Source organism: Castor canadensis, chromosome 1, assembly GCF_047511655.1.
Source record: "Castor canadensis chromosome 1, mCasCan1.hap1v2, whole genome shotgun sequence".
In the NCBI taxonomy this organism is placed as follows: domain Eukaryota; kingdom Metazoa; phylum Chordata; class Mammalia; order Rodentia; family Castoridae; genus Castor; species Castor canadensis.
The window spans coordinates 21,304,195-21,329,255 of record NC_133386.1 but is presented as its reverse complement, the minus strand read 5'-3'; the positions used below and the strand labels follow the sequence as shown (position 1 = coordinate 21,329,255).

Below are 25,061 nucleotides of genomic sequence, written 5' to 3'. Positions count from 1 at the left end.
GTGACAGGCCTTTTTCTCTGTCCTGGGTGAATTGGGGAAACTAGCATAATGCAGATGGTTGCCAGAGTGTGACCTATCTAGCAATGATGATTTTTATAGTCTAAAAACGAGGGCACACTGCTTTCTAGTTCTCATTACGAATTCCCAAGAGACCACTGCCTTTTTTTTTTTTTTTTTTCTTTTTTGGTACCTGAAAGTGACCTTATTTAAGCGTAACTTTGAAGAGTTCTGTATAGAAAACTTGCCACCACGAGGCTGTGAATGGTTTACTGATCTTTGCCTTCCCCTCCCTGCCTCCTGCAGCTGAGTCTGAGACCCACAGTGGCAGAGCTCCAAGCCCGAAGGATCCTAAGATTTAACGAGTATGTAGAAGTCACCGATTCTCCTGACTATGACCGCAGGACGGACAAACCCTGGGCCAGGTTAACACCTGCAGACAAGGCAAGCATCCCAGTTAGCTGGAGTGTTTACTGTTTTGCTTTTCCAAAAGCTTACTACTTACCCTCCACTTAGTCATCCTCGGGGTCTAGAGCTTAGCAAATGTTCCAGCCCTTTCCTACCTCTGATTATTAAACTACTTAAATGATGCATTTACTAATATCAATGTAGCTCTTTCAATTAAATCTCAGAGAAAACTTGTTCTTAGTTACTATTTAACCTGCCTTCATTCAAACCTGAATGAAGAGGGCTTTCTCATAGTCAGGATTTACCCTCACTCTTAGAAAATATAGCTTATTCAACTTAACCATTTTAAAGGGACAAATTAACTTTGCTCTATATTGAAACTGGGCCCACTTTTTCTATAAATGGACAGAGAATAAATATTTTAGCCTTTGTGGGCCATACAATCTTTTTTTTAACTGCTCAAGTCTGCCATTGTAGCATGAAAGCAACTATAGACAATATGAAATTGAATAGATGAGTTCCAATAAAACTTTACAAAAACAGGGGCCAGGCCAGATTTATACTGTGGGTTATGGTTTGCCAACCCCTGGTTGATATCATTGCTCATAATTCAGAAAAAATTAAATATTGAGAAGACTCCATTAGATACGAAGACTGTTGTTATCTTCTGAATACTATGGTCCTAAGGGTAAAGATTTTGTTTTTAAATTTTTCACTTTAGAACTTACCTAATATACCCAATGATAAGATCTAATTTTTGTCTTTAAGCAAAATCTATATTAAATAAACTCATGCCATACCCAATCTTAATGCTAGAACAAGGTATTTAATGATACTCAGTACTGACACTTTTTAATAAGAAGTTTCATTTTGTAAAGCATATGCTGTGTGTCAAGTACATTCTGGATATTGATTCAGAAATCATTAGCTTATAAGTAGAAATGAAAGGTAGGCAGGAACACAGACATAAAAGGAAAAGAGGTTGGACTGAGATGAAGCTCAGTGGTAGAGCAGTTGCCTAGCATGCTTGAGTCCCTTTGCTCAATTCCCAGCACTGCCAGAGAAAGATACAGATGGAGAAAAAGAGAGACAGATGAGGAGAGAGGGAGGGAGGAAGGCAAAGAGAGAGACAGAGAGAGAGAGAGAGACACTGAGAATTTAGGAACATTGCAGAAGAAATGTCTGCAAGGTGGGAAAGAGAAGATGGTAGCAAGGCAGTGAGGAAGGAGTGTCAGGACGACCTCAAGAGTTCAGTAACCTGGGGAGAGCGGGCAGTTTAAGGGCTTGATGGGTGGAAGTCTGGTGGTGGTGAAGACAATGGAGATCAAACACAATCCCAGGGATTTTGGCTCTAAAGGGAAGAGGCGTGGTGAAGTAGTCTGTAGGTTTGGTGGGAAAACTTGGGAAGGACAATAGAGCTTCAAGGGAGGATGAGAAGGTGAGCACCAGCTGAGGAATGTGCCCTAAAGGAGGCAAGTTATTCAAGTGGTGGAGCATATTTTCATATGCCAAATGGACATTTGGATCCCGCCTCAGTTAAGTGCTTGTCTTTTGCCCACTTTCTTTTGAGTTGTCCATTTCTTGTTGATTTATTGGGGTTTCTCCAAATATTCCAGTTATATTTGTTACATATTAATATTTATCCTCTCTGATTTTCTGACATTTCAACTATGGTATTTTTTTATGTAAAGTTTCTTTAATACAGTTGAATATATCAAACATTTTCTCTATGCTTACGATTTTGTTTCTTAAAAAAAATCTTCCCATATCAAAATCACAAATATATTATCTAAAATGCAGGTATCACAAATATATATCTGTGTGTATGTGTGTGTATGGAATGCACATATACACATTTTCTAGAACTTTTTTTTTTGAGGTATTGGGGTTTGAACTCAGAGTCTTGCACTTGCTAGGCAAGCACTCTACTTCTTGAGCCATACCAACCACCCTAAAACTTTATTGTTTTGCTTTTCACCTTGAATTTCTTCTATTTACCTGGAGTTGATTTTCTGTAGGTATAAGATATGCTTCCTGAAGGTATAAGATATGCTTTTAGCTTCATTGGTCATCTCTGTTTCTTTTCTGTATCAATTGTAGTGTCTTCCTTTTTTTGTTTTGTTTTGTTTTGTTCTGTTTTGGGGCTTTTCAATACAAGGGTTCTCAAGATCTCTGGTGTGCCATTTTTGGGAAATAGTGTACATGTTTATATTAGTTTTCTTCCATCCTACCTTTTCTTCAGATGTCGGCTCCTGACTGCTCACCTTTCACGTAATCGCCCCTAGTTGACCCTGCTCCAGCCACTGCTTCTGCGTGAACAACCCCAGATTTAGAGGCCAAAAGCAGCAACTATTTTATTGCATCTTATAGATTTTGTAGGTTGGGATTTAGTCAGGGGTCAGGTAGGCAATTCTACTTCTCGTGGGGTTGGCTGAGGTCATTCAGTGTTACACAGCTGACAAAAGAGCTACCCTGGAGAGTCCAGGATGGCTTTTCCAACATACCCGGTGTCTTCGTAGTAATGGCTCAAAGGATGGAACCAGCTGGTGCTGTCCACCAAGCTTCCTACACATGGCCTCTTCAGAATGATGACTCCAGAATTGTCAGACTTCTTACTGCGTACCTGGCTTCCTCCAGAGCAGGTGTCCCAAGAGAGTCAGGTAAAGCTGTGAGGCCTTTTCTGATCCAGCTTTGGAAGGCATCCAGCTTTTATGCATATTACATTCTGTTAGTACAAGCAACTCATGAGGCCATTCCAGACTCCAAGGAAAGGAATTACCTCCACATCTTAACAGGGGAGTAACATGGTCCTATTATAGAAAAACATGGTGAATTGATATTATTTTAGCCATCTTCAAAAAATATAATTTGCCACACCCACCATTGCCTGCTGTCTTATTACTCAAATGCTAAACTTCAGAAAAGCAGGTAGGGCCAGATAAATAAATAAAAATCACAGTACGTATAAAGTCTATAAGGAGTGACAATCTAAATGATTACCCACCTTCATGTAGAAACTGAATTTTCCAACCCATGCTGTTATTGGGAGATAGAACTCTTGTGTCTCTATAACAGAGAAAGTTTCTTTTAAGAGCAGATTTGTATTAAAACAAAAATAGGCTTTGTTTCTGTTCCCAAGTACTCTGAAGGCACAGGACTTTTGACTTTCAACTCTTCCCTGCAGAGCAAACCCTGAGCCCCAGAGCAGAGCCAAAGCCCCTTTCTGTTCACAGGTGAGGCTCATTTTTTCCCCTTTGACAACACTTCACATTTCTCTTGAGACTTTTTAAGATCTAAAGGACATTTTTAGAACTAGATTTTTAGTGTGTGCATGTGTGCTAGAAGTGTATTTTCTATACATAAAATTTCTTTTTAATAGAAAAAAGTACATTTTTAATGATAGAAAAAACACATTTTAATATGCTGTTTGTGTACAATACATTGTATATATGTAAAAGGTAAGTGTTCATCGGTAAACATCAGAATATCCAAAAATGCAGAAGAAGAACCCGATAATTATAATGCATATCAATGCATGGTGTTTTTAAGAACTTCTCAAAATAATTGTTGACTGTATGACATGAGGAAAATTAAGTTGGTCCCTCTAGTTAAAAAAAAAAGTGTAAGGAAATACTACTTATGGCCATTAATGGCTTAGTGTGTATTTTATGTTAGAATAAAAATAACACATGCCAATCACTGTTATCATAGCAAGCATTTCTGGATTTTTATTGCCTTTTACCTTAAAATAAAGCACTTGGAGTTTAATTATTCTTAAATGAATATTATCTTTTAACTTGTGAACTCCATATTCCACTTTTTAAAAAAAAATTGAAAGTAAGAACTATTGAAAGCTTTCTTTACCTTTAAAAGAAAAATAAATAAAACAGAAATATTATTTAAATCCTCAAAGTAATTGCACTCCACACCTATCAGACTTGAGTTGAAGTGTAAAATATTGACAATACCACGTTTTGGCAAAGCTGTATAGCAACTGGAACCTCATAAAATTCAGAAAACTATTTTGTAGTATAGGCTCTCAAACCTTCCTGCCAGCGTAAAGGAACTACCCTTTCCCTTTTACTGCCATTTTCATAGTCCCATAAAGATACCACCTTGCAAGCCAGGAATGGTTATGTGGCTTGTCATCCCAACTACTCAGGAAGCTGAGGCAGGAAAATCACTGGAGGCCACAAGTTTGAGACCAGCCTCTGTGTGTGTGTATGTGTGTGTGTGTGTGTGATTTGTATTTTAAAGATTGATAGCCAATCTCTAATGAATTACTAATCTGTGAGGGCACTTTGCTGTTCTGTGGGAAAGCTGATGGATCTGATAGACTTGTTAAACTGCTCAAATTGGGACAGAGAAGTGGTGGGAGGCATGCCTTATTAGTTGTGAACTTGATAAAGCTTAAATCACCTTTAAAATTTTCAATTTTGGAGTAGATGTGCTCGGGTAGAGTACTAGAAACACGTACAGGCAGAGTAAGATAAGATGGCTTAGTTTCCTGCTCTGAAGTAGATTGAACCAGCCCTAAGATAACAGACATCTTTTCTTAGTTGATTTTGTATTGTTATGACAGAATACCACAGACTGGTTAATTTATAAAGGAAAGAAATTTACTTGGCTCACAATTCTGGCAGCCAGGAAGTCCTAGATAAAGAGGCTGCATTTGATGTGGGCCTTCGTGCTCTGTCATCCCACGGCAGAAGGCAGAAGAGCAAGAGGGGAAAGGTTTGCTTTTATAACAAACTCATTCTTGCCTTAATGAACCCACTCCTTTGATAACGTTAATCCAAGAGGGCTGTGCCTTCATGACCTTATCACATCTTATTAGGCCCTACCTCCCAACACTGTGTTGGGAATTAAGTTTCCAACACATGAACTTCAGAAACCACAGGTGGAACCAAAGAAGAACATCAAATTGGCTTGAAGACCTAGGCTGTGTTGGCATTATCAACTTCCTCGTATGGAATATGAATGCTTTAGAGCAGAGAAAGGAGGGCAGGCTTTGTATCTGGATAGTTATATGTTTTATTCCTGACTTGGCCACTTGATTTTTGGCCAAGTCATTTAACCTAAGTTTCCAGTTGTAAAGTAGAGTCAATTATGTCTCTGTTGAGAAGTAAGTAAAATATCTGTAGTGTTCGAGCTCATCAATTAATGATAGCTCTTACCAGAGCTATCATTCATGGGAAGGCTTGAGAATCCAAGCTTGGTTCTCTATCAGTGACATTTTTCACTATTTATTGGAGCCTCAAGTTATAGTCTAGTCTAGAATTTTCTAGTGAAAGAGAATGAGAATTTTTTTCTGTTGATACATAGATTTGTCAAATAAGTTACTCAGTAATCATTGGTTAAAACCCTTACAATATATCAAGCATTATCCTAGATAGTGGGGATGTAAAGAAGAATGACACATGATGTCTTTCCAGGAATGTGCCGTCTAACCAGGTCCTAGACTGAGGCTAATTCTCCATAGAGTGGTCTTTGGCCAGTTCATGGCTGTGTTGCTAACAGTACCTCATAGCATTGACCTTTGTGGGTAGGTAAGAAATCCCCTTCATGTTCCATATTGACATTTTAGCAAAGAAATAAGCAAAGGAGATCAAAATGAAAATTCTAGTTAATTCTGGCCTCACAACTCTTTTTTTTTTTTGAGATGGCCACAGAGCCATATTTTCAATAAATCACCTCTTGCTTCTTGCCAGGACATCCATTGAGCTAATTGAAATTGATGAAGCAGAATTTCTGTTACTACTCACCACTGGCCAGTTTTAGACTTAGATTCAATCTTTTTCATTTCCTTTCTTTAATTCTCATAATACCTAAACATAACTGTGTTTAGTCTCATACTATCTTCTGGTGTTTTTAGGTTGTTGCTACTCCCGTCCTAGAAACACAGTTTCTGCTCAGTGGGTTTACATTGGTGATCCAACCCAGCACCATTTAGACTCAAGCCCATTACTTTAGCCTACCTTTTTATATCCCATATCTTTCAAGAAAGTTAGTCCCATTTATACTTACATGAAAAATATTAGGCCCTAAAATCTGTTCTCATTTGCTGAGAAGAAATTTAAGATTATCATACATGTATGTTGCTATATAAAGATCTTAATTACTTTTTTCCTCTTTAAACACACTCAAGAAATCTTTCTCTTCATTCCAGGTAGTAACTCTTGGAATAAAACTATGGTCATTCTTCAGTGAATTTTTACAATGAATATTGTCTCTTTAATTGCTTTCACTCACATCTTTCTGATATATTTTTCAATTAGTCTCTATAATTTCACATCAAGTTCATTGCCACATCATATAACTGACTCATAACTTCTCATTACAGTCCAGCATACAAAACAGGGAGATCTGAGGCGATTATCTGGATGACTTAGCCCCTAAAGCTCATTTTTTTGAGAAGTACTTGAATGCTGACGTATGGGCCCCATCCTTGTTACTTAGTGCCAGTTTAATATGCAGTAGGTCACATGACCTCCAGGCTTCTATTTTATCTTCTATAAGATAAAAATCTTAGACTAGTGTTCAGGTTATCAACTGCTTTGTAACTAACAACCCCAAAACCTAGTGGCTTAAAACAACTATTTAACACTTAGGTTAAGATAATCACTAACTTATCTGTTATTAGTATATTTATAACATAGTGACATATTTTTGAACTTTATGATGTTTTTGACCATGTCAGGTTTTGGGTGTCAGATTATCAGATTTCTCCTTCTACTTCTTATAATTCATAGCTCTTCATTATATAAATTATTAACAATTCAAGGACATATTTCTTATTTCTATTCAATGAATGTATCTTCCTTTTAATAATATGTTATGCTCTTGGTATGATCCAAATCTTTTGATACTACTTGTTTCTCAATATCAGAATAATTTCTATTTAGTCACTCATTTTTACTTTTTGTTTCATTTTCCATTAATTTTGATTATAAAATGTTTCTCCATCCTGTCATAAATAAATTTATAGATGACAAAAATGTTCATTATGTGAATCTTTAAAACCTACTTATTATTTTGCTGACAAGGTTTTGAGGCAGATATTGGGGAACATCTCACCTCCTGGGTTTGTTTCTGATCCACGTGATGTCAAGTGAGATGCTGGGGTTGTTACTAGTGTCTTTATATCACAGTGACGTTTTGAACTTGTGTCTTCACAAACATGTGACCTAGGCCTCTATCTACAAGGTATCTCATCCTCCAAGGCCTTTCCTTGTACTTGGGGTTTCTCGGTGTGGTTTCCTGAGAATAGTAACATGTTTATCATGACAGCTGGCTTCCAGGAAGCAGGTGGCAGGCCAGCAAAGGGTCACCCTGGGCTGACATAGGATCACCTCTACTATTTATTATGGAAAACAGTGACAGGACTCACCCAGATTCCAAGCTGAAAAGATAGAAGAGGCAGAGGCAAGGTCACATTGCAGCTGAGAATGTGGGATATGCCATAAATGTTTAGCTGGCTCTCTGAGGTACGAATGCATGTATATGGTCACTAGAGGATTGTAAATCTCACTGGTATAAAGGATGTACAATACATGATTTACAGTTGTGCTGTTTGGGAAATTCCATATTCCAGTTCATCTCTCAGGATGATTTCACTGGCTTCTACCAAACTCAGACCAACAGCCAACCTACTATTCACGTTTGAGTCTACTTCAACAACTTCTTGCTTCTGAGTAGGCTTTACATAAGAGAATTGTTACAGTCAAAAACCAAAATAATTTTTGGAAGGCTCATAATAATAACAACATTTTATTGGTATCTTTACCGTATGCAAGAACTCCCATAAGGCACCACCTCTTAAAGTTCCACAGTGCCTTCCAATAGCACCAGCCTCGAGAATTTCACACAAGGATCTTTGGATGTATGTCCCTTTTTTTTTTTTTTTTTTGATGGCACTGTGGTTTGAACTCAGGACTTCATGCTTGCTAGGCAAGTGCTCTACTGCCTGAGCCACCCACTGAGGCTTGGAACAAACTGACTCACTGATGGTCACACTGCTATTGCTGCTAAGCAGGACCAATGGCTTTGGGCTCCAAGTTTACTGCTTTTCACTTCCTCTCCTGAAACCTTCCATTTGCAGAAGAAATTTGAAGGGACCTAGAGTCGGGATTCTCTGCCACTATTCAAAATACTTCCTTCCAAGGAAGAAGTTTTTATAGGTGTTAGTTGGTGAGTAGTATGGAACACCTTCACTGTTTCAGCTCTGGTTCCAGGTGTTAATTTTTACAGTGAACAAAACCAAGTGTCCTCCCTGTTGGTCTGACTTGTGAGACAAGCTGTAACAGCTGTGTCGCAGGGCACTCATGCCACAAACTTTTCTCTGCTTGCTTCAGGTTTTCCAAGTCACAGTAAAAATTATGACCAGTTTCCAGTTCCATTTTCCCCAAAGAAATGACAGGGGCTGAGGAATTTATTTGGAGAGAAGAGACAACAGGCTTTAAAAATAACACTGAAAGGTACATTGGAGGGAAGCCTGTGGGCTGCAGAGTGGTAGTGACTGACGGGAGGGAGCCACAGAGAGGCCTCAGGGTTTTCTTCTGTCTTTTCCGTTTTCGAAAATTCATTGGTTTCTAACCACAAAGTAAGTTTTCTTATCTCTTAGGGAAGTTATTCTCTGTGGTTTATATTGTCTTTCTGCATTTTGACTGAAGAGTCCATTTCACAGAGAGGTTACAAGGGTATTTATCAGTATTTTTTTTTAACATGAGTAAAACATTCTCATGTAAAAATAAATAAATATATGAAGTAAAAATAAGAGAAAACTTGAAGCCAAAACTCATGCATAATCTGCTACTGTTGGTTAACAGATAACTAAGGTTAACATGTTGACGAACATGTCAGCTTCCCAGTCTGAAAGGCATAAGCATCTCTTTGTACACCAAAATTTACATGGCACAGTTGTGTGGTCGCCAAACAGTAAGGCATCCTATTTGATGTTTGCCTTGAGTAGCATTAAGTGCAGTGCTGAAATTTAAACTTCTGTTTGTTTAAACTTTCAATACTCAAGAATAAATAACAAGTCCCTTCCCAGTAGCTCTGTGGGAGCTTCTCAAAGCCATGTTGTTGGGGGGCCTACAAAATGCAGAACGTTCCTAGAACACAAGGTTTCTCTGCAGCTCTCCTGCCCTGCACTTTCCTGTGGGCATGGAGGTGGGAGATGTTGAGTGACTCACAGAGCGAGCCCAAGGCTGAGTCTAATCAAAGCCTCCTTTCTCACCTCTTTGTCAAGGAGGCTTGAAGGAAGTCTACTCTGTTTTGTTTTTTCAGGGGAAATATTTTATTTATTTTATTTTCTAATCATTGTTGTGATGGGTAAGGGTACACTGTAGAATTTACAAAGGTACTTATAATGTATCAAATATATCATACTTGAATTCACCCTCTCTACTGCTCTCCTTCATCCTCCCTCTCCTGATTCCTGGAACAGTTTCAACATGTATCATTTTTGCCTTTACATACATGTGTATACATTATTTACACCATATTCAGCCTCCTAACCCTTTTCTCACCACCTCCCCCTTCCCTCTGGTGCTAGCCAACTCCCCCCAACCTGTTCCGCTCTCCTGTTCTCTGGTTTTATAGAGGGAAAAACATAAAGCATAATTTTAGTTTGACTTTACACCTTAAATATTCCTCATCTAAAATGCTTGAGACCAAAAGTGTTTCTGGTTTGGGTTTTTTTTTTCAGATTTTGGAATATTTGCATATGCATAATGAGATACCTTGGGGATCAGGACCAAGCCTAATCCCAGTATTCATTTATAGGGTTAGGGGTGTAGCTCAGTGGTAGAGCAATTACCTAGCATGTGTGTGACCATGGGTTTGATCCCCAGAACAGCATAAAAAATTCATTTATGGGTCAGGCCCTGGTTGCTCACACCTGTAATCGTAGCTACTTGGGAGGCTAAAATCAGGAGTATTGAGGTTCTAGGCCTGCCCAGGCAAATAGTTTGCAAGAGCCCCATCTCCAAAAATAACCAGAGCAAAATACACTGAAGGCATGGCTCAAGAGTAAAGCTCCAGCTTTGCAAGTGTGAACCCTTTAGTATAAACCCCAGATCCACCAAAAGAAATTCATGTATGTTTTATATGTGCCATTTATGCATAGCCTGAAGGTCATTTGACACCATTTTTACTGGACTTTTCCTTCTAACAGTCACATGAGGTCAGATGTGAATTTTCCATTAGAGCCTCATATTGGCACTCAAAAAGTTTCAGATTTTGGAGCATTTCTAACTTCAGGTTTTCAGATTAGGGGTGCTCAAACCTGTTTTATATTACATTTATTATACCTTTACCTGGTAGAAATTAGGACTGCCTTTCTCTCTCCAAGACATTCCTTAAAAGAATGTCCACTTCATTGCTGCCAAACTACGTGACTGAATAATCATTCTACTTATCTATTTTTTCCTGTTTAGGCAGCAATAAGGAAAGAACTAAATGAATTTAAAAGCACTGAAATGGAAGTTCATGAAGAGAGTCGACAGTTTACCAGGTAGGTGGACGAAATGCAGTTTAGCTTATTGAAAATGCTTAAGATGGCAAACTTTATTTTTTTTTTCTTTCAAGGCCTTTATCCTATCATAATCTACTCCTGGACCAATAACATACCTTTGTCAAGCCAGATTTATATTCTGTCTGATGTTTCTAGGGTCAGGAAAAGTTCATGCTAAAATGTGACACCTGAAGTTGTGCTTCCTCAGTACAGTTGATTATAAAAAGGAGCTGGGATATTTATGGTGACATGGAACTGGCAAGTGTTTGCGTAGTTGAGTCCTGATCCCTGAGCAGCAGCGGCTGCACTCAACAGCGGCTGTCACTTGGGGCAGTTTTCCTGGAAATCTGATAACCAGATCTCCACTTGCTAACATGGTGTGAAAATAAATTGTAGCAGCAAGTAATCAAATTTTTTAAATGCACTTTCTAGAAACTCTCATTTCATGAAAAGTCAATGTACTAAAAGAGAGCTTTTGTTTGTTTCACTCTATAAATAACTATAACAAAGTTAGGATATAGAGGGAAGTCAGGATCATTTTATATATATTTTTATGTACAAAAATAATATATTTCAATTGAACATTTAAACAATATAAAAGTTTATCAAGTAAAACTGAAACTCCCTTTACAACCTTATTTCCCTTCTCACAGGTCAACACCGGTGAAAGTTTGAGGTGGATCCTTCTAGACATTTTTCTGTGCATTTACAAACACAGCATCTAGAAAAACCTTCCATATTAGTATATTTCTTATAGATAATGTACTATAAATTATTGAACACAGAAATCTCTGTGTTCACATATACCAGTATTTTTGTGGTAGTCCCATTGAGTTCTCTAAGTCACTGTGAAGATGAGCATCTTATCTTTATTGACCACTTATTTTTTTATTCTTTCATCTGCCTGCTCAAAACTTTTGACCAGTTTTTTTGGGGGGTGTCATTGGTCTTTTTATATAGATTAGTAAAACCCCCTTAGGTGTCATGCTTATTAGCCCTTAATTACTTATGTCACAATATTTTTCTCCAATCTGTTGGTAACCTTTTAACTTTTTGATGATCTTCTGTATAAATTTTTGCACATTCAAATCTGTGCTTATTTTTTACCTCATTGTCCTGTGTCTTGTGGAAGGAGGTCAAGATTATAAAATCATTTTTAGCTTATGATATTTTTACACTTAGCACTTTAATCCATTGGACATTTTTTTTTACCCATGATTCAACAGAGCAAAGTAGCTTTACTTTTTTCCAGTTAGTAGTTCTCTTAATGCCATTTATTTATCCATGGATGTGAAATTCATTTTGAATATATACCTCGGTCGGTTTCTGGATTCTTTATGTTCTTAATGAGCTGTTTATTCCTGCCTATTTAATTAGAGTAGATTTGTAGTATGTTTTTATATTTGATGGGATTTTTTTTCACCTTCAAAATTCTATGAGCTATTTCTCTGTATTTACTCATTTAGACAAATTTAAGATATGCTTGCTGTATTTCAGAAACAGTCTGTTGATAACTTCATTGATTAAGTAAATATTAATAGATGCAATTAGATAAGCTTGGGGGATAACAGTTGATATCAAGGGTTAACTTTATAAGTTTTCCAAAAAAGTATATTGATCAGCCCTCTTTAAAATGTCTTTCCAGATAAAGAAAAATCAAATATTCATATCATCAAAATAAACATGCTTTCCTTAAGTAGTCTTTAAAACTTGGCACTAAACCAAATGTCTACTGCTATTTTTCCATTAATTTGTATGACATCATTAGAGTTCTGTTCCAACAGGGAAATATTTTTGGCTTTGAAGATACAAAAATCATGGTATTATTTTCAACTTGTTTTCAATATTTCTTTTATGAGGAAAAAGTTTCAGAAAACATGATTTCTGCTCAAAATAATACAAAACTATGGTAATGTTTTGGACTTAGAAATGGTTCACATAAGAGCTAGTGGTTCTCATGTGTTTGATAGTGGAACTACTCTGTGGCACTGGAGTGAGGCAGGAAAGAAGAAAAGAATGATAGAGCTTTGACAATATCAAAATCCATAACATTTGTGCAGGTAGAGGGTATAATGATATGTACTGAAAGCTGTTGAATAATGGGGGGGTGGAAGGGAAGGGGTGAGGGCGAGCAATGGAAGGGGTTGAACTGACCAAAGTGAAGTATTCTCGCAGCAGGGATACATCGAGAAACCTCTCTGAACATTGACTTAGTAATTAATAATGAAAGACAGGACTGTAAAATAAGTACCAGGAGGGCACTTGTGGGAGGCGGTAGGGTGAGTGGAGATGAAGGTGAGGGAATGTGGTTTTTCTGATAGACTTCATATACTTGTACCAAGTAGAACAATGAAACCTCTTGCAATTGCTTTAAGTGGGGCAGGGAGACGGTAAGGGGGAGATGCTGGAGGCAATCTAACCAATGTACAATGAAAGCCTATTTGGAATTGCCACAATGAATCCCCCCTGTACAACAAATATATCCTAATAAAAATTTAAAAGATAGTAGTTCTCTTAGCACCAGCCACTCTTGGTGACATAAACACCCTATGAATCATAACCCAGTACTTTCAATGCAACCTAGATACACAACAGCTGCCCTTTCTTCTAATTAGTGCCAGAATTTATCTTCTTATACCAAGTAAGCCTTCCCTTCTGAACCTAAATCTCTGTATTCCCTGTGGATTTGAGATGGTTAATAAACGCATTGAGACAGCTTTGCTTCCTCTGCCCAGATACCTCTTTATTCAGAGATGGTTCCTGCACAGGAATATATCAGTGAATACTTGAGAAATCTATTCCCATATATAGCTTCCTTTGTTCAGGGATCTTTGGAAAGATACACAAAAGGCTGATAACATTGCTTGTCTCCAGGGAAAGCCGGTTGCTGAGACAGGCATGAAAGGGAGACTTGTCACTACTCATCTTTTCGAACCTTTTGAATTTTTGAAACATAAGAATGTTTTACCTAATCAAAACCAAAAAAATCTTAAAATAAAAGATCCATTCCCTACATCCTTGTTTCTGTAAGTGAGGATTCCATCATTGTGGTCTGTCTTGAATTATGTGCTGGCACTGATATTATGACACCCCCACTTTTTGTATGCCCAGAAGCCACCTGAAGCTTCCATCATGAAATACATTCTATGGCATGTTTGATCTGTCTTAATGAAGAATTGTGACATTTCACTCTTTTGTGTAATTCCCTTGGTCTCTTCCAGTATTTTCAAGATAACTCCCAGGAATTGGAATGCATCTTAAGGCTTTGCAACAAGGGTGGGGACAAGTGCTCCCCACAAGAAATCCCCCTGTGGTCTGACAGGTGCCAAGCTGTAATCTCAGTTCCTTGGAGCGCTTGCTGCTTATCTGGCCACATCCTGCATTTTCTCCCTTCACTGCCTACTCAGCCCCACAGCTCAAAACCCCAAAGTCCACTTGAACAACTAGATAGGATCATTGCATTCTTGGAAGAGACCACCATGGCAAACAAAAGCCACTTCCCTTTGCACAGTAAATGGAATTTCTATAATATAAAATAATTCTCTAAATTATAATGACAATTTGTATGAAAGGTCAACTGTTACTTAAAAACTAATCTTTAAATAATTATAGCTGAATGGTAAGATTATGACTAATATTAATCTTCTGGATAGGCTTTGTTTTCTAATTTTTAAGTATTAACTTGTATCTGGAGAGAATATCACTTTTAAAAAATAAAATTTTAGTTTTATAAATAACATTTTAGCATGTACAAGGTACTTTCTGTGGATTAGCTTGTAAATTATTTATTGTATTAAGGGATTTTATCACAGACTCAGAGTCATTGAATTGAAGCGCTTAGAATCAGTATGGGTCTCAAGAGATTATTGGTATCATGTCAATTATTAAACCAAGATTTGCCAAACTGTGCATAAAACAGTAACCTATTCCAAATTCATATGCATCGAAAAAATGTCTAGGAAAGAAGAACAAAAACTCTTAATAGTTAACTATAGAGTTGTGAAATTTTCTTTTCTCTACTTTCCAAATATTTTCAATGTAAGATTGTTACATACATGCATATATATTTTAAGCAATGATCATATTCTATATTACTACACTATGTGGATTTACAGATAAAGTAAAGCACTCAGCTACTCTATGCGTGGTTTATCAGAATGTGAACCTGGCGGAACTAATACTTGGAACTGCAATATCATCCACAGAGTAATGAGAGACTTTCCCTAGTCTTTCCTGGATGCTCCATTTACTTGTACTTAGAGCTGCAAAATGATGCAAGCCTGGTTCAGTATTACGAATAAGAAGAGCCCAGGAGCATGTGTTCTGACATTAGTAGAACAAGGGGGCTGTATTTAGGAAAGCCTCTTCTGTTGTTTCAGTAACTGTATGTGACACAACAGTGAAACCTTTTAAAGAAACAGGAAATAAGGGCTTGAGATGTAGCTCAGTGGTAGAGCACTTGCCCAGCATGCCCAAGGCCCTGGGTTCGATCCCCAGCACTGAAAGAAGAATAAATAAAATAAATAAGAGATAAAGAGGGAATTAATTATTTAGGATCTCACCAAATATCAAATAGGGAAGTACAGAGAAGTAATATTTTACATATGTTAGTAATTTTATTTTTATATTATCCAAATGAATTTATAGGAAGATGAGTAATTTTTTAAATAAAATTGTAGGGGAGCCATCTTCAGGGAAATAGTTGTCCTTATCTGAAGTCCATAACTTAAAAATAGCATTTGTCCCCATTCACTCCCTCTCAATAGTAGAAAAATAAGAATGCATTATAGTTTTTAAAAGAAGAAAATATACATAATTTAAAATTTGAGTCTCAGGAAAGTTCTGGAAAAAAAAAAGTTGAAAAGCTTAACTATCCTTAGAGCAGAGTAAGTCTATTTATTGTTCCATGGATTTGAAGCCTAAAGCCAAAATTGTCATTCTGTCAGATAGGCAAACTTTTCAGAAGGTAATGCTGAGCTTAGATTTTTAAATGAATGCAAACCACTGACTATTAGCAAACTTAAGAACAATTTGTATTTTCAGTACCTCCAACCATAAAATTTTAGAGCCAAATTTGAAGATAAGATGCCTAATTTAACAGGATAAGACTTGTCCCTTTCTGATTGGATACAGCAGAAAAATATGTGAGTGTTTGTTTGCTTATTTACCAAATCTGGGAAGTCTTTGTAAAGAAATGTTATAGACCAGGCATGCTGTTCACACCTGTAATCCCAGCAAGAGGTGGAGAGAGGAAGATCATGGTTTGAAGCCAACCCAGGCAAAGTTAGCACAAGACCCTATATGAAAAACAAAGAGTAAAAAGACTGGGGGTATAACTCAAGTGGCAGAGTACTTGCCGTACTTGCCTAGCAAGCACAAAACCCTGAGTTCAATCCCCAGTACTGGAAAAAAAAATTATTTTTAAATAAAGAGAGGTTGCAGTTCTGACCCAAGCTTTGTCAGCCTGTCACTGAAGCCATGTATTGTTTGGTACCTTCTCTGAGCCAGCCCTTGAAGCTGTTCTGGTGTCACCTTCCAGGGCAACCTAGTGGGGCTCACTATCTAATAGGATCCCTAGACAAATGATGTCTGCAGAGAAAAAAATCTTATAGTGCCCTTACTAGTTTTAGGGAATTGAATGCAGGACACTTTCCGGAAGACACTAGGCTTTAGAAGGTCATCTCTTCCAGTCCATTGTCCACTTGCTTTGTTGCCTAACCTAATTTTTCATTTCCTTTCTTCATCCCACAGACATAACCAATAAGAAGAGAAAACATCTGTCAGGTTACCCCACACTTGTATTTTGAATCTAGGACCAAAATACACCTGATGATAAGGATATTGGGTAATGCCTGGTGTACAAAGTCCAGCAAAATTGAGGAGGGCTAAATGATTGCTTAATTAGATGAGTTTTTATTTAATTCCTAGAGGAGCTGAACCTAAGAAAGAGAAACTGGTAACCCCCCTTCCCTCCTTGGAGGGTCCTGACGGTACAATGTATTTTGTTGAGAATGGAGAACAATACAATTCTTTGAACGAAGAACTGGCATAGCGGGATCACTATTTCACAATGACAATTTACTGACAGTGTAGAGCATGGATTTAATGGAGAGAGCTTGGGACAGGGAAACCAGTTGGGTGACTGGTTTATCAGTGTAGATGAGCATTACATTATAGAAAATAGAGCAATATTACGATGAGCTGTGTAAACTTGGAATCATAGAAGTAGACTGAAGTATTTAATCAGATAAAGTTTTATGGAGAAGATGGCTTTTAACCTTGATCTTGACACTGAAAATGCAGATGGGTAATGAAGGAGAGAACCGCAGTGTTAGAGACAGCATACTCAAAAGCACAGGAACTCACATGGAAGGGGGGAAAGCCAGCTAGCTGGCTCTCAGGCAGACTGTTAAAGTAGTGCCAACAAAAGATGGTGAGGGCTTTAATGATTCGAAGATAGGGGATTAAGGCAGAATTGGGTGATAAGGGTGAAGATGAGAAAGAACTTACAAATCTGAGGTTTCCAAATTAAAAATATTTTCAAAAGTATATGATGAAACAGAAAGTGCAAGAGCAAGTTAACAAGAACACTGTATACTTGTGGACATGTTTACTTTGTTACCTATGGACTACACTGTGGAAACACTAAGTAGCATTTGGAAATCCAAGTATCTAAAGCCAGCTTGGAGCCACCAGCAAGAGCTGGTGAAAAGCAAAAGCTAATAAAATAGTGACTATTGGTTGTTTTCCTTTTATACTTACAGACCAATTATAACCAAATCCATTGGTGATGCATCTCACTCTGGTTAATATAGATGAGAATGTGACCCACAAGGATTGTGATATTTTATCTTGATTGCTCTGTGACCTGAATGACATATAATATAAACTTGTTTATATTGTTTATATGACATATCATATAAACTTGTCTCTGCTTTCCAACATAACATTTATAAAGGTATTGTTCTGACAGCAATTTGTAACAGTAACTCAGTTGGGAACATCTAGAGTTGCCTGTCCTTGTGAACATTGCCATGCCTTACTCAATTCACTAAATGCAGAGTATGCTCCTGTATCATGGACTCACAGTTCTCTTTCTTCCTCCAGGTTTCATCGTCCATAACGGAAGTGTCGACTGTTTGGAAAACAGATTGATCATCTTTGGCAGAAGCCCTGCTTCCTGAAAACCTGATATTGCACTGAGATTTGAATGTTGTGTTTCCACCTGATTGTGGTGAAGGAAGTGTGTGACTCAGCTTTGTTCAAAGGTGTTCCTCACCTGTATACCCATGTGGGGCCAACAAGCAGAAGGAAGGAAGCAGTGAGCCTTGCAGCCTAGAATGTGTATTGATGGTAAGGGACAGACACTATGGCTATATCAGCTGTTCTTCATAAGGAGTTTTAATCAAAGAAGATGAGCAGAAGACAATCGCTGGCTCCCTACTACCAGAAAGCCAACTGATATAATGTGTACAGTTTAAAGAAAAATAGATTGGAATTGCTGGGTACTGCAAAGGGGTGGGAGTTGAAAATCAGAAAGAGAGAAATATTTCATTATGTTAATGAAGAAAAGAGAAAATAAAAGCATAAATGCATTTTCGAGGTAGGCATTTGGTAGCTGAGAACTTATTAAGTGATTTTGGAATCAAATTGCCCAATCTGGATTCCTCAAAGACTTGATTCTCGAAGAACATTCTTGTTTTACCATTAAGTTGGTACAATATAGTACCATTATTTTATGTTGTGCCAGTGAGTCCAGTTGCCAGAAATAGTCTGGATGTTTTCATGCATCTTTTTCTTAAATGCAAGAAGCTCCTATTGACTCTTACAAGCATGCTCACCCAAATTTTGTTGCATGCTTTAAGTATCACAGCTATATACACTTGACTTTTTTTATACTCTTTTCCTAGTGTATCAGCCTTCCACAAGAATAACAGAACCAGGCATAAAGTCAGATGTAATGTGATCCTATAAAACTGCTGAAAGCTTTAGAAATAAATCTCTTGGGCTTTCCCTTTGTTGATTATCTCCAGGCTCAAGCAACCATACTTGATCAAAAGAAGATAGTGTCGACAATCATTACACCCTTTTAAAACCTGAATCTGGGAGGTACAAGTGTGTACTGCCTGTTGTTAGTTCAGAGGGGGAATGAAAAGGACCAGTTATTTTTCAGTGCTTCATTTAAAAAAAAGTTGGGTTGCTGCTATTTAAAAAGTCAAGCACATGGATCAAAAAAATAATAATAATAACCATAAGGCTTAAAAGAACACAGAAAATTCTGCTAATTTATGTGTAATGAAAACACCATCTTGTATAGTAAGAATGTGTGGATTGTATCCATAAATACAGTATTTACTTTCAGTGAGATGACCTTGTGAGCCCACAGTCAGTATTGTTTACATTAAGGACCCTCTACTATTGATTTTTCTCTTGTCCACGGTGTCAGTTCCAAGCACAGAATAGCTTCTACTCCCAGATACATCAGCTCACATGTACATACTACCTTGCATTTAGTTGTTCTTTCATGGTTATTGTGTGCCCCTTGTTAAAAACACATGAACTGTATAACAAGAAGGCAAATCAAAGTAGAGTTTATTTTATTCTTAGAGGTTAGATTCGAATTTTCTGAAGTCTTTCTGGTCCAGACTGTGAAAGACTATAATTTTCAGTTTCAATCCAAAAGTAAGCATTTAATCTGTTGGGTAAGTTTAGATCCCTCTCTTCTCCCAATTCATTGGTGTTTTGAAGAATCATTTGAAATGGGATGATTGTAATTTTGAATAATTTCAAAATTTAAAAACATTAGCCCCACATGGCCTATTATAAAAAGCCAGGATCATTTTATAAGGAAGAAACATAGCCAGCATTATTATACCTCGTGCTGCACTCAGCTATGTGCATCAATTAACTAAGCCCAAATTCTGTACCGTTGTCAGCTCACTAATAAAATAAGACATACTTTGCTTTGAAAAAAGTATCTCTGCATGCCCAAGTATCTGTCTCCAATTGGGGTTTTGTCTCTTTTAGCTCTGTTCTGTTTTGTTGTTTTGAAGTGCTGGGGATTAAACCCAGGGCTTTGTGCACGCAAGGCAAGTGCTCCCACCCTAGTATTTCAATTAGCTTTGTTTTCATTTTTCTAGTCATTCTTTTCCTTATGACATTTTATTTTCACTTTAGAGTCTTGAAAATATGTTTCTTTTCTTTTACTATGCTGATAATCTTTGAACATTTCTTATTTCTAATCATAAATTCTGCATAGTGATAAATATAAGGTAGCACCATTTTATGACTCAAAATGTATGTCATAGAAAGTTTCTATTTGGCTGATAAAAGGAACAGTCACTTTTCCACTAGCAGTACATATGAGGCAATTTTTTATTCCCTAAAATGAGATTCACCCAGTACAAAAATGAAAATCTGGTACTTCAATATATTGTTTTCCTTATATGATATGCAGGTTTATGAATTACTCACTCTTTTTCTTCATACTGATTGATGCATTTAGAGAAAACTTTATATGTTAAAAGTTTAAAATTTAAAAAATAATTAACCACTGCTACCTTAATTAAAATTATTTGGAACCACCAACTATTTCATTAAAATGAACCATTAAATAAAAGCAATAGGAAGAATTAGAGGGTTATGAGAAAAACCATATTTTGCAGAATAAGGCTGTTTTCATGGTTGATTTTTAAAAATAGAATCACTGTGTATCAGTACCAGCAGCCTATACAGGGTCTACTGCCTGGCAGCCCAAAAGATGGAAAGGCTTGGGACACCCTCCCTACAAAAATGCCTCTGTCCACTGCCAGCAACCCAACCAGTAACTTCTATCCTTTAAGGAAAATAAATGCGTGTGGGGGAATTGGGTTGGGGGGTGGTTTGAACTCGGCCTTGCACACACTATTTTCTACTACTGACCTGCTACACCCTCAGCCCCTGGATGTCTTTGTTGTTGTTGTAACACAATTCTGAGTTTTCATGCAAGTGTAATATTAAGCTGACATAGAGCAAGTGAGTGAGTTTTCCTGGGTCGCTGAGATATGATTAAGGAAGAAAACAAACCCCTCTCAAGGAAGAACCCAGGTAGAAAAGAACTAGACAGAATGTAAAAACCAAAGTGACCATTTCCAGCTTCTGCAAAAATGAAGAAAAAGCCCATTAATATGAAGATAGTAAGATTGTTAAGTGGGCTACATCAGAGCCTCATGGTCATTGCCAATCAATGTGAACAAAATTAGTTCTCTGATGGTCAGCAAGCAATTACAGGCAGTGTGCTTGATAATTTCCTACACAGGGAAGTGTCTTGCATTTCTTAGTGCTAATTATAACCTGGGTTAATTCCTTAAACTATTTAACTGAAGTCTACAATATTCAGAGAATATTGTCTTGGGTATTTGAAAAGCTTTTTTAATTGGAGAAGAAAGCAAACATCTATTTCTCTGTCTTAACCAGGAAAGCTGACTTTCTGGTTTCATATTCATGTCCTTATTAACAGAATGAGTGAAGTCACTTATCATTCTCAAATGTCAGTAGAAAGTTCTTAAATTTAAGGAAATAGAAAGATTGAGTACACCCTTCAAAATAAATCGCCAAATCTGAAAATGAGTCATGAGTTCTTAAATCCCAAAAGTCAGGTCTTGCATACCCCAATTAGTTCAATGCTGATTGTCACTAAAAAATACAGTAGCTTACACTTGAAAAGAGAAAAAATCTGCACTAACACTGCATATCATTATACCACATCAACACACAGCAGGCATTATACTTTATAGAGTAAGAGAGACATAAGTTTTAAAAATCAGACCATCTACACAATAGAAAAAAGGCAGTCTTGTCTGCCACACAGTAGTATGTCTGCATTTAAACAGTGAAAACTTCTTCTTCTTCCTTTCTTGCTCAAAAGTTTCATCTCTCTGTTAGTATTTTTAAGTGTCCCTAGCCGCATATTTCATGCAGAGTAAGAAATTTTCCTCACAGTAGGTGAGATGCATTTAAATTGATATAAGATAGATGAATTTATGTCAGTTTCACCAGTATGGCAGAATTGTTCAAGCATTCTTAAATTCTAGTTATATTAGTAATTGGAGATCATTATTTCTTCAAGTCATCAGAATATATTGTGAGCACTAAGGAACTTTTTAGATACAATTTATCTACAAAATTGTCCATGGCCCCTTGAAATGGTTAATCTTTCATTAGTGGAATCTACATATATATTGTTTTACATGACAGAGCACAATAAATTTCCATAATTCAAATATGTGCTGGAGGGGAAAACAGTGCCAAAAGTAGTCCATCAAATAATGGGAGCTTCTTCCTGAGAGTAAGCAAGCTTAAAAGAGGGATTTTATTTTAGGCACTACTAGAAAATCAGGTGGTGACCAAAGAGTAGTGGGAACAAAGGTAGAAAACCCTCAAACCATTCTCCTTTTCACTTTCCACTTACTTTTATAATCATCAAGCTCAAGGCTATTTGGAAATGTGAGGCACCATTAGCATTTCTAGAAAGCAGCTGAAAGATTGGCCATCTATGCTGTTTTGAGGTCGGGGTCATCCCAGATTAAGAGATCCTATTGTATCCATTGTAAGATTTCTAGCAAAGAAATGGAGAATCTTTGTGGCAGCTATTCCCACTTAACGCCAACCTTACAGGAAAGGCTGTTTTAAGTTGTGCAAGGATTTACTGCGCGCGCACACACACGTCATTAGCTTGTCATTGCTAGCACAGCTGCACATATGAGCAAAGAACTGTGGATCGGTGTCCCTCAGTGGGGTGCTGTTGGCATTTGGATCTAGGCAATTCTTTGTTGTGCAGAAATGTCCTACGCATTGCAAGATGATTAATATCCCAGGTCCCTGCTGACTAAATGCCAGTAGCATTCCCAGGCATGTGAAAACCAAAATTAAGAGGCCTTTCTTGTTTGTAGGCCCTCCAATGGAGGATGGTACCCCTCACCTGAGTTCCACTGTCTACTGCAGTTTGAGGACATAGGAGGAAGTGTCTATCACAGATAATTGGCTCTACTGCTGGCATTTCTTTGGTCCCTTTCATTTTTCCAGCCTTCTGTTTTGTTGCAGCTTTCATTTACCACTTTTTCAGGCAGGAGATAGCAGCCAGCCTTGGCAACTCTAGTAGGAAGTGGGTATAGTGATTTAGCCTGGTGTCTGTACTTCAAAAAAGGGGAGCTTTTACACAAAACAAGCTTTTTTTATTGTTGTTTTGGGGGTTGTTTTCCACACTTTTTTTCAGAACTGCAGTGTGATCACAATCTTTGTCAATGTCACGAGGATTGTTGTAAGGGTTAAATAGAAACAGTGACTCTTAACAATGCACATAAACAAAGCAGGGGTCTTTGGAAGCCACCATTGAATTTCGCCTGGGAACGCTGCATCCTATGGGTTCCAAAAGCTTCTGTTTCTCCCGTTACAGAAGCATTTAATCTGCATGCAAATGCTTGAATTTTCCCACATAAACATAGTCATGCATGGGGATGTATGAACACTTCATCATGACGGAAATGTGGCAGAACTGTGGATTGCATACATATTGTTCATCCTGCAGTGATGGTCCTACACAAAACAAGATGACTTTTATCCAGGGAAAACACTGTTAAACTGTGCTAACAATACAGCAACATATTCTCTTTGTCACATTTTGTGGTTGAAGTTGAATGGTGTGGTCAATATGTCTTGAAACTACTTGGATGAACTGTCACTAGGAGAATGGAATTAATTTAGCCACTATAATTTTTTTTGAAATATTAAAATTCCAAAAAAAAGGTTTTTTGAGGCAGAGCAACTTTGAGTTGATAAAGGTGGTTATGTTTTGATCTTATAGACGGTGCTGAAAAATTCTTATCCTTTTTGATAGCAGTATTTTTTTTAAAGAGAACAAACTGAAAGGAATAAATGAGGCAAAATGCCACTCCACCCTCAGGTCAATCTTATGGTATATTAAAATGCCAACAATATTTGTGCCACTTGCCAATCTGGAGGGCTTTTCCCTTACTGGATGCTTTTATTATAGTTTGACTATATCATTACATTCTTAGGGACCCCACAATAAGAAATTGCCACTGTACTGCTAACTAGCATTTGGAAATTATCAGAACAAATTGAGGGTCAAACCACTTCCATCGCTTAAAATATAGGCACTAACTTTTTTTGTATACTTTTAGTATTTTTTTCTGTGGCTTAGAAATGGGCCAGTATGTTCAAAACATTCTTCAGTAATTTCACTGTTATATACCTACTAAAAACTTCAAACTAGTTTATCTTTTTTTCTATGTAATAGTGATTTTTTAAATAATGGACTATCTGTATTCTTTTGTTATTTTAAGCTTTTGTTAAAGTGGTAAGAATGGTAAACTGTGATCATTATCAGATTAACTGAATGGTTCCTGATTTCCAGCGAGTAATCTAGTCCTGCGTATTACACAGGTATAATATCTGTGAGTGTAAATAACTGGAACTGTACACTGAGTAACATGACAGTTTCTCCTTTTTGTTGTTCCTAATCTGTACTGTATTATAATATGTGGGTATAAATATCTACAAGTATACACACATATGTATATGTATTCCACTATTGTACCCTGAAAGAAAGACTATGTATTATCTTTTTTATTTCATATTGGTGTTTGTGTTATTTAAAAAGCAAAACTATGCTCTATCTAGTGGTATAAACATAATAGGATACTTTGCTGTGCACAAGTTCAAGTGCCTTAGAACATTGTTTAGCTTTCCTAAGTATATATAAATGCATATATATGTGTATAAAAGTGGGAAAAGTTACCTCAATAAAGTCCTTGGGAAAATCCCCAGTTTTAGTTGATTCCAATTTTTATTATATTCAGATAGCACTCAGTACTTTTAAGTTAAAAGTTCACAGAGTCCTCACTTGGAAAGCAAGAATAAGACGACTTTCTTAACTGACTGTTATTTCTACTTCACCTAACTTTTTAACATTTTTGTGATTTTACTTTTTATTTCAAATGTCTGCCTAAAAATTATTGCTTTTAATAGCAAAGTACTATTAAAAGTAGTATTTTTAAAATTTGCTTTTTACATTTGGAGATATTTGATAGTGATATTTTATTGATACGATAATGTGTAAATATAAGACAATCCCTTTAGA

At 36.9% G+C, this 25,061-nt stretch overlaps 1 protein-coding gene across 7 annotated transcripts in view; it reads left to right on the top strand.

Moving 5' to 3' along the window:
* Positions 1–24,746, top strand: part of Phactr2 (phosphatase and actin regulator 2) — a 258,646-nt gene extending 233,900 nt beyond the window's left edge. For all 7 annotated transcript variants that reach the window (XM_074072877.1, XM_074072861.1, XM_074072875.1 and 4 more), the window contains 3 exons: positions 304–441; positions 10,845–10,921; positions 18,029–24,746. In XM_074072877.1, the coding sequence (XP_073928978.1) occupies positions 304–441; positions 10,845–10,921; positions 18,029–18,044 (231 nt within the window). In that variant the 3' untranslated portion in view covers positions 18,045–24,746. The remainder of the gene's footprint in view (positions 1–303; positions 442–10,844; positions 10,922–18,028) is intronic.
* Positions 24,747–25,061: the final 315 nt, after the last annotated feature.